The 11,255-nt window shown below is 43.4% G+C and overlaps 1 protein-coding gene across 28 annotated transcripts in view; it reads left to right on the top strand.

Annotated features, from left to right (window-relative positions):
• LOC110485646 (nuclear factor 1 X-type) overlaps positions 1-11,255 on the top strand; it is a 153,520-nt gene that overhangs the window by 18,371 nt on the left and 123,894 nt on the right. For 18 of the 28 annotated variants that reach the window (XM_090204461.1, XM_090204443.1, XM_090204450.1 and 15 more), the window contains exon 1: positions 204-398. The exons of 4 other annotated variants lie outside the window; for them this stretch is intronic. In XM_090204461.1, the coding sequence (XP_090060587.1) occupies positions 354-398 (45 nt within the window). In that variant the 5' untranslated portion in view covers positions 204-353. Of the gene's footprint in view, positions 1-43; positions 399-11,255 lie in introns of those variants that run through there. 6 more of the 28 variants (XM_090204454.1, XM_090204417.1, XM_090204415.1 and 3 more) reach the window with 4 other exon arrangements.

The following is an 11,255-nucleotide window of genomic DNA, read 5'->3' as shown; positions in this document are numbered from 1 at the left end:
CACGATCAGGGTTAGTAACTGTTTCAACGTTATAATTGCGGTCAATGTTGGTTGATGTTTTAAGTTTGTTTTCTCTATCCAACTCCCAACATGATCACATCTTTATAAAGCGCCACGATTTACATCTGAATATTTGATAGGGAAATAGAGGGAGAGAGAAGGGGGGGGAGTGTGTGTCAGAAAGAGTTCACAAACTTTCCCCCAAAGTTTGTGTAGGCTTTCACTTTCAGCTCGAGGCGGGGTTAGTGGTACAGCATAGAGTGAGCGCGAGGGGCACAGCGGAGCGTTTTGCAATGCAGTACCACATGCAGCGGACTTCCAACTTCTATCCAACTTGAATAAGATTCCACTTTATGAACTCTAAAATAACCATGTACTCCCCTTACTGCTTGACACAGGTAAAAACTATACTTTTCTTTGGTATCCTGCCTCCACTTTAGCTCTCCGGATGTTGTTGGTTTTTAATGTTGTCGTTGTCCATGTACGGTGCCGCTAGTCAATAATTTGGTTTTAGGGACCTTTTCGCTATCCGCTCGTTTCAGATGGTGTGTTCGGCTTCTCTCCGCTCTCTGTCCCTCTTCCCCTTTGATGGCATCTCTCCAACAGGCTTTCTTGTGCGTTTCATTACACATGGTTAGAAGAGAAAATGGCGCTTCTCCTGAATCTATTTTATATCAAAAGGAGGGGAGAGAAGTGCTCAGGAGGGAACAGGGCTCGCGCTATTCCTACTAGTCGCCTGTTATGCTGTCCTATAGCTATTTAAAAACACAACAATTACACAACCATGTCAACTAAGTAAAAGAACCATAAAAGAATGTATTAGTTTTCGAGTGCTTTTCCGTGGAAATTAACGATTTTTCTAACTTTGTTGCGATAGTTGTGGTGGCTATGGAGGTGTCTGAGCGACTGTCACTGTGCTTGTCATTCAACCCACACGACAGCTGTAGCCGGGCTCTCAGCTTTAGGCTTCTGTTCTGTTGTCACATGCAAATGTCCGTATAGAGTTAGTTGAAATATAGTTTGACATTTCCAATCGATAAATGTAGTTTTTAGGATGATAAGGGTAGAAGGTGTATTATTTCGGAGGACGGCGGGAATGCATGCCCGTTTTCCCTCAGCATTGGATTGTGTTGGGGTCACAATATTGTAACGCGTATACTTATAGATCCCTTGTATGTAATCGAGTATGGGGAATGTTATCGGCCTGTAATTGTCTTTAGTTTGACACACAACTGAAGCAACCTCACAGGCCTAGACAATGAAGGGAGAAATATGCCATTAAAGTATGAGGACTTTATAGGCCTTTGACATCTGACTGTAAAGGCCAGATGAGTACATTTGTAAAGGTTGCTTGTTTTGTTTGAGTTGATATTTGCTTATTGAACGAGATACCTTTACGGCAGAATACGGGTGAATACATAGGCCTACACGAGGGAGTGTTGGTTTTGATATTCCTTTTGGGGTTATTGTGGACGGCAAAGGCTAGAGATGAAATGGCAATGCCGTTGTGCGTAACTTTAATGTGGTATTTATAGGCCTAACATTGAGGCTTTTCCCCCGGTTGGTTTGGAATTCGGATATGTGTTGACAGTGGTTGGAGAATCAAGTATTGTAGGCTACATTTAACAATTATATACTGATACAACATGTAGTATTTTAGAAATAAAAAATATGGCACACAAGGAAGCGATTTTGGATATATGCTTGGCTAATGTGTTTATGCACTTGAAACAGTTTTGTTCTGCTGACAAGTCATATGAAGGCCTATTTACCTAAATGGAAAATTACTAATCTAAGTGACTGGTTAATTTATTTCAGATGAAAATCTTAAAATTAGGTCACAGTGCAATTTACTGGCCCGTTTCACTGGAATCAGTTTCAGGCCTATGCTGCGTATATGCATATGAAATAACAACAGGACAAATATTATTTTATTAATTTACTTTAAAAAACATGTAACATGTGATTAAAACTTTGCATGTGTATATTTGGACTTCACTGTAGCCGTCTGAGAAAAAGCGTTTGAGCGCGCACGGAGCGGTGCGAATTTCACCTATAACTGAGAAGTGCAGGGCAGGACCGGCAGGACCGAACTTGTTTGCCCCTTGAAGCTCGACGGAAGTAGCTTACAGACAGACAGTAGGCCTATTATACACTTAGATTTGAATATCGCCTTAAATGTCACAATCTCAGCACTCGTTTCACTATTTTCCTTTGTCTGGTGGTCCCATAGGCAGTAAACTGTAGGGCTGCCTCTTCTAAAAATACATGACTATTATAACGTTTTGGTTTTTTCAGTGTGCGTCTTGATGTTCTATTTTGTTTAGTCTTTTACCACTATTATTGTATGCTAAAATATAGCAGTAGATCTATAGGTCACGGGGCCTTAACTCCTTTTCTCAGTATAGCCTATATGCCTTACTTGTGGCTGAGGTTGAATTGTACATTTTTTAATGGCATCTCTGACTTAATTTTAATAGGATAATTCACACAATGAATATTATTTTACCAACACGCAAGTGCTTACACGCATAATAGTCCAGATCCCAGACGCGGCCTTCTCAGCTTTGCAAGTGTTTTTCGAAGTTCCATGAATTAATGAATGCCCTTCGTTATTTTAATTGGACTTAATAGCCTACTTTAACCATACAATTGGATGTGTTGTTGTCACTGTGATTTCTATTCACTTTCTGTAACAAGTGTTCAGTTTTAGAATTAGGCCTAAGGAACAGAAACCGCATGTTTGGCTGGGGAGAAATGTAGGCCCTCTCCGTCAGCTCTTTGTAGTAGACACAGGACACAGTCAACGCTTCAGCTAAAATCACTGTGGAAGAAATGTCAGTCTTAAAGAAACGTTTTTCTTATAGAAAATCATAAACAGCATTAATTATTTCTTTAAAGATAGATATGGTCATATTGGTCAGCCGGGGTCAATGTAATTTAGCTTGTAAGAGTTCAGACTTGGCATTATTTAATTTGTTTATGTTTTATTTGCCTATACATTTATTCAGGGCACTTCTTTCAAAAACTGCATATTTAGTTTAGATATATTTCCAAGCCAAGTGCATATGGGGTTGAGCTCCGCGCGCATCATGTTTCTCTTTCTTTCCATTAATTAAAATTAATTGGCTACAGATCCGCCTACATGAGCTGAGCAGCGCGGCGAGCGCGTGCATGATGCCCATATGCGCGTGCATGCTGCCCATATGCGCAATACATATTGATCTTGTTAAGCTTCTGTGAGCTGATTTGTTTTCCTCGCGACTGATAGATTTTTCACCAGTAATTGATTTGTCAGCGTTATAATGATCTGATTTAATTTAAATCTAGTAGCATATTCAGTATTTGCATTATAAAAAAGGCAGTCAAAGTTGCTTGGCCTCAATACATTATGCAGATTATTTGGCAGTGAGAATATGAAAGGAAATACATTATCTTTTTTTCTTGTCTGTTCCAATATTATATGTTTGCAAGTTGTGCAAATTCTTGCGATATGATCTTTTGACTAAAAAGTTCCCTCCAAGCGTTGAACGGAGTTTTCAGAGGGCCAATTAACCTTGGTTTTCCGGTGAGTGAGAGAGAGAGTGTGTGTGTGTGTGTGTTGTGTGTTTGCGTGCTTATCATACCACCCGCGGGAATTATCCTCGCGTTCCTCCGGAATCAACCATTTTGTCTGGAGATTGTCTTTACATTTTCTTCGATTTAACCATGTTGTTAATAATGAAACAATCAGCAATGGGGACATGTGGTAACAAACGTAAACAATCAGTGATACATTATTAATGAGGATAAAAGCTTTGTTGGAATGGACATGCTTAGGTGAGGGACCTTGGGCATGACGCGTAATGGACGCGAAGTATGGATAGCCAAATCAGTACATTTGCAAAGTGGCTCTGGGAGGGTTTTTGAGGAGGAATATGGCACTGTTTTATGTTTTTTTTTGTAGGGAGAGGAAGGAGAGGAGGGAACCATTTGCATAAAGGTTTTATGTAATGTGTTTGGATATCAATTATTGCTTCAGTCTCCACTCAAGTTTCCCAGAAAATGTGATGTTTAGTGCAGGCTAGACTGCGTCGAGTCTGGATTTGCTTGCGTTTTCACGAGGCTTCCGCAGTCTGCCTTTTACGCACAGTGCCAACCCATGAATTTTTCTGCTGCTCTTGATAACGAAATACGTAACCCTTGCTGGACATGCGTTTAGTTGTTGGTCGATTTAATGGTTTAAATTTTTTTATATATTTTATGTTTAGTATATTCCCCACTTGTTTTAGAATTGATTTAAAGATCAAATGCGTAGGCTTACATAAAACGCACTGAGCCGTGTGTGGCAATGAATGCCCGCGTTATGGTCGACTTGAAAGAAAGAAAGAAATGAGTTTAGGCCAAACATAGCTGTGAGCATTAGGTCATGTACGTTTGGTGATAGAGATGATGTCAGAATTATCTCTCAAAGAATAATGTAGTTGTAGTTTGATTGCGTGTGAAGGGAAAGCAAGGACACCGCAGTATGTGTGTCCATATTAGTGTGTTTGAGAAGCGTTGCCACGAGATTTGGGCAGGTCAGCGCACAGGGATAAATGTGCAGGGCCAGCTCTAGCCTTTTGGGGGCCCTAAGCGACATACCCTGTAATTGTACACATTTTGCCATGGGGTGGAGAGACATTTTTTAAAAGTTTTAAAGCGGCCTGAGGCCATAAGTGATGTCATGTCTGCCTGGAACCAGCCCTGTCAATGCTTGTAGGTTAACTCCTTCCTTCATCACTTCAGTACTGGAAGCACCAATGAATGATTCAGTAGTTGATGATGATGTCCTTATTTATTATGCAATTGATCAATTTGGAACAGTTGAGAAATCACAAAATAAAATGTTTGTTACATGTCTCATTTTTCAACTATTTCAAATAGATTAATTTGCCTTCACTTTTAAGTTACAGCTTGCCATGTTAAATAGATGGCTACCCAAACTCCTTGCTCCAGCCAAATACTACGCCCATGGACGTTAGTTTCTTCTCCGCAATGAGTCTGGATCTGAGTACCTCCCCAAAGATTTCTAGAACGCGAACACATTCTAACCATTCTGATTGGTCCCAGAAACCGATAGGTTGGGCCAGCACCAGACATACATGTGGGTAAAGCAGCTTTTAGAAAATTCATCACTGGCTTTGATACTCTGATTGGTTAGAAATTATCTAATTGCTGATGACTTTGTTTTTTTCCCAACATTCCTCATTTTGACATCACCACAAACAACTTCAATGATGGCAGTCTCAGACTGACTATGTAGCTAACATAGAGCAGTGGAAGAATTCAGTTTGAGTCGTCAGGTAAAGATAGATAGGCCTTAGTCCTGATGTCAGGCGGTAAGTCTGTCAGTAGTGTGAGTTATTCTCACCCAGTTTGTCCTCCAGGGACCTCATGCGTCAGCGGTGGGTTTTGGTTACACCAGCACCGGATGGTGACTGGGGTGTACGGTGGTGTTGGTGTAAGCCGAGGTGGCCTCCCTTGATCCGGTAACATAGCCTACCAAGCTGGTAACATCGTTCCTGCCGTGGTGTCACTTTTCACTACACCGACACCGGGACAGGAGCTGGTGTTGGACATAGAAATATAACTATTAGAATGGGACCCGCAGCCCCTCCACCTATCAGGGAACATTGACTTGAATGGAGATGCCCATTCTAGTCGTTGTATTTCTATGATGGTGGAGCTGAGAATAGGCATAAGGTTTGGGGTGATGGATGGGTAGAATGCCCCGGCGCTGCCTGGCAGGGTGACACCCTGCACTACATTGTGTTCTGGTTACTTATTCATCTCCCCCAGGCTAATGGATCACACCGCTCTGCCTGGGGTCAGCTTCTGCCTGGGGTCAGCTTCTGCCTGGGGTCAGCTCTGCTTAGGGTCAGTTTTGCCTGGGGTCAACTCTACCTGGGGTCAGCTTCTGCCTGGGGTCAGCTCTGCTTAGGGTCAGTTTTGCCTGGGGTCAACTCTACCTGGGGTCAGCTCTGCTTAGGGTCAGTTTTGCCTGGGGTCAACTCTACCTGGGGTCAGCTTCTGCCTGGGGTCAGCTCTGCTTAGGGTCAGTTTTGCCTGGGGTCAACTCTACCTGGGGTCAGCTTCTGCCTGGGGTCAGCTCTGCCTGGGGTCAGCTCTGCCTGGGGTCAGCTCTGCCTGGTGGGCCCTGTGCTAGTACATATGTTCTATGTGTATAGGACTATGTCTGTTATATATACTGCAGTGCTTGTAAATGTGTACATTTACTGTATGTGTTTATGCACGCTTGTACGCATCCATGTAATAATACATGTATATACATTTACTATACTGTATGCATAATGAGAAAGAATGTACATGCATATATACATCGCCACATTTAAACAGAATGCTCCATCTCTACCACTGGTAACCTAATGATGCAAGCACTAAAGTCCCAGCTAGCCGAAGTCCTGTAGGATACCTTGTACTATATCTCTCATCCCGGGCCGGGGGGCCGGGGGCCGGGTGCCTCTCCTCTCCTCCTGCCTTTGAGGAAGATGAGTTAAGTCTGTTCATCTTTTTATCTGTGCAGTCTTCCTGACCATGGAAAATGGATTTACCACACTTTACCGCCGCCCCTCCACAATCACCATGCAGCACAGGATAATAGGTTGCTGACTGTCCCCTGTGTGTGTGTGTGTGTGTTTGTGTGTGTGTGTGAGAGAGAGAGAGAGAGAGTGTTTGTGTGTGTGTATCACACTCCAACCCCCCAGCATGGATTAGATTTTGGCTGAGCTGTGGCCAGTGGTAGCAGGCAGCCCCTACAGCGGTCTGGTGGCGGTCTGCGATATACTGCTGTGGAACACACACGCACACACACACGTTCCAGATATACATAGTGAGGATTGTGGTGGAGGGAAGAAGTTAACTATAATCAGTTCAGTATGGTACAATATGTGTGTGTGTGGGTGTCGATACGATAGAGAGAAGAATAGATGACAAACAGCCGTATCCTCCTCTCCTCAGCCAAGCCAATCTCACCATGAGAAAACACATTTTATTTTCAGTGTGGAATGTGTCCATTATAAGGCACCTATTTGCTTAGTTTAAAGATTAGAGATAAAGTGTATTGTCGAGCTCTGAAAAACCTAATCATTCAATTCACTCATGAGTTTCCTCTGTAGGGTATTAAATTCTATCAGACATCAGAACCACATGTACACACATACCAATAATGAAACGGTGTAGATAGATGAAGGCCACAGACTCTGTCTGTGTCCAACATAGTACCCTATTCTCTACGTTATGCACTATGGACCCTGGTCAAAAGTAGTGCACTATTTAGGGAATAGGGTGCCATTTGTGAGGCAGCCTCTGAGCCTGAGCTCACACAGTCTACAGACAGACCAGCCTGTGTTTGCCAACTATCAACCAGGAACATACATAAGGTAAGGATGGAGAGGCTGTGTCCCAAATGCCACCCTATTCCCTAAACAGTGCACTACTTTTGACCATGGCCTACAGGGGAACGGTTGCCATTTGGGACTCTGCCAAAGTCTGTGATTCTGCCAAGTTGAAGACAACTTTCAGAAGACGTGATAACGGAAAGACGTAATGACAGACGTGAAGGATGAGAGGAGTGAGGGATGAGAGGAGTGAGGGATGAGAAGAGGCTCTCTGGCAGCTGCCCTGGAAGAGAAGAGACTCCCATTTTCTTTTTCTTCCTCCTCCCTCCACTTTCTTCTCCTCGTCAACTCGCCTCTGTTGAAGAGAGAGCAACGGTTGGGAAGGATCCTCAACTCTGGAGGAGATGTTGTTGTTTCCCCCTCCTCCCCCCTGCTCCCCCTGCCTCACCCGTTTGTGTTTCTTCTCTTTTTCGTCGGGTAGCTAACCCACTGAATGGGACAAGGCGGTTAACCGTGAAATGGAAGCTCCTAGTTACTTTGTAAGGTTTTTCTCCAAAGAGGATTTGACACATCATGCATCCACACACACACAGACCACTCACACACACACAGACCACTCACACACACACAGACCACTCACACACACACAGACCACTCACACACACACAGACCACTCACACACACATAGACCACTCACACACACACAGACCACTCACACACACACAGACCACTCACACACACACAGACCACTCACACACACACAGACCACTCACACACACACACAGACCACTCACACACACACACACAGACCACTCACACACACACATACCACTCACACACACACAGACCACTCACACACACACACCACTCACACACACACAGACCACTCTCACACACACAGACCACTCACACACACACAGACCACTCACACACACACAGACCACTCACACACACACAGACCACTCACACACACACAGACCACTCACACACACACAGACCACTCACACACACACAGACCACTCACACACACACAGACCACTCACACACACACAGACCACTCACACACACACAGACCACTCACACACACACAGACCACTCACACACACACAAACCACTCACACACACACAGACCACTCACACACACACAGACCACTCACACTCACACACACACAGACCACTCACACACACACAGACCACTCACACACACACAGACGACTCACACACACACAGACCACTCACACACACACATAGACCACTCACACACACACAGACCACTCACACACACATAGACCACTCACACACACACAGACCACTTACACACACACAGACCACTCACACATTCACAGAACACTCACACACACAAAGACCACTCACACACACACAGACCACTCACACACACACAGACCACTCACACACACACACACAGACCACACACACACAGACCACTCACACACACACACACAGACCACACACACACAGACCACTCACACACACACATACCACTCACACACACACAGACCACTCACACACACACAGACCACTCACGCATACACAGACCACTCACACATACACAGACCAATCACGCATACACAGACCACTCACGCATACACAGACCACTCACGCATACACAGACCACTCACGCATACACAGACCACTCACGCATACACCGACCACTCACGCATACACAGACCACTCACACATACACAGACCACTCACACATACACAGACCACTCACACATACACAGACCACTCACACATACACAGACCACTCACACATACACATACAAAATATCTAATTAGAGCCGCTAGATCAATGTATAGGCATTGATTTCTGACAAAGCAGATCTATTGAATACGTTTTTATATTCTATATGTATTTTCTACAGTGCCTTGCGAAAGTATTCGGCCCCCTTGAACTTTGCGACCTTTTGCCACATTTCAGGCTTCAAACATAAAGATATAAAACTCTATTTTTTTGTGAAGAATCAACAACAAGTGGGACACAATCATGAATTGGAACGACATTTATTGGATATTTCAAACTTTTTTAACAAATCAAAAACTGAAAAATTGGGCGTGCAAAATTATTCAGCCCCCTTAAGTTAATACTTTGTAGCGCCACCTTTTGCTGCGATTACAGCTGTAAGTCGCTTGGGGTATGTCTCTATCAGTTTTGCACATCGAGAGACTGAAATTTTTTCCCATTCCTCCTTGCAAAACAGCTCGAGCTCAGTGAGGTTGGATGGAGAGCATTTGTGAACAGCAGTTTTCAGTTCTTTCCACAGATTCTCGATTGGATTCAGGTCTGGACTTTGACTTGGTCATTCTAACACCTGGATATGTTTATTTTTGAACCATTCCATTGTAGATTTTGCTTTATGTTTTGGATCATTGTCTTGTTGGAAGACAAATCTCCGTCCCAGTCTCAGGTCTTTTGCAGACTCCATCAGGTTTTCTTCCAGAATGGTCCTGTATTTGGCTCCATCCATCTTCCCATCAATTTTAACCATCTTCTCTGTCCCTGCTGAAGAAAAGCAGGCCCAAACCATGATGCTGCCACCACCATGTTTGACAGTGGGGATGGTGTGTTCAGCTGTGTTGCTTTTACGCCAAACATAACGTTTTGCATTGTTGCCAAAAAGTTCGATTTTGGTTTCATCTGAACAGAGCACCTTCTTCCACATGTTTGGTGTGTCTCCCAGGTGGCTTGTGGCAAACTTTAAACAACACTTTTTATGGATATCTTTAAGAAATGGCTTTCTTCTTGCCACTCTTCCATAAAGGCCAGATTTGTGCAATATACGACTGATTGTTGTCCTATGGACAGAGTCTCCCACCTCAGCTGTAGATCTCTGCAGTTCATCCAGAGTGATCATGGGCCTCTTGGCTGCATCTCTGATCAGTCTTCTCCTTGTATGAGCTGAAAGTTTAGAGGGACGGCCAGGTCTTGGTAGATTTGCAGTGGTCTGATACTCCTTCCATTTCAATATTATCGCTTGCACAGGGCTCCTTGGGATGTTTAAAGCTTGGTAAATCTTTTTGTATCCAAATCCGGCTTTAAACGTCTTCACAACAGTATCTCGGACCTGCCTGGTGTGTTCCTTGTTCTTCATGATGCTCTCTGCGCTTTTAACGGACCTCTGAGACTATCACAGTGCAGGTGCATTTATACAGAGACTTGATTACACACAGGTGGATTGTATTTATCATCATTAGTCATTTAGGTCAACATTGGATCATTCAGAGATCCTCACTGAACTTCTGGAGAGAGTTTGCTGCACTGAAAGTAAAGGGGCTGAATAATTTTGCACGCCCAATTTTTCAGTTTTTGAATTGTTAAAAAAGTTTGAAATATCCAATAAATGTCATTCCACTTCATGATTGTGTCCCACTTGTTGTTGATTCTTCACAAAAAAATACAGTTTTATATCTTTATGTTTGAAGCCTGAAATGTGGAAAAAGGTCGCAAAGTTCAAGGGGGCCGAATACTTTCGCAAGGCACTGTATGTTGAATTAGAGTGACTAAACACTATGTCCAAGCATCCAGCGGCAATTAGATGTATAGATCCTCTCCCTTCATTTCTGCAACAGCAGTTCTATTGAGTCCATGTATAGTGTGTTCTATGTCTAAGAAATGCCCCTGGCTGGTAAGCAATTCTATGAATGCATTTCTAAATTATACAGCTATGTATTTTATGGGGAAAATGCCCTTGCTAAATTTGGTGGGAGACGTTTATTATAGACGAAAAAATACAAGGGTTTTATTAAACAAATAGATGTCACGCTCTTCTCAGTAGAAATGAAGAAAGTGTAACGTGGATCGTTCTGACATGATTGAAACCAGGCAGTCAGCCGTGAAAACCATGTCTCAGTTCG

This window comes from Oncorhynchus mykiss, chromosome 17 (genome assembly GCF_057628025.1).
Source record: "Oncorhynchus mykiss isolate SJ-2025 chromosome 17, ASM5762802v1, whole genome shotgun sequence".
Taxonomy (NCBI): Eukaryota; Metazoa; Chordata; class Actinopteri; order Salmoniformes; family Salmonidae; genus Oncorhynchus; species Oncorhynchus mykiss.
The sequence above is the reverse complement of the archived record's forward strand: the minus strand, read 5'-3'. Positions and strand labels throughout refer to the sequence as shown.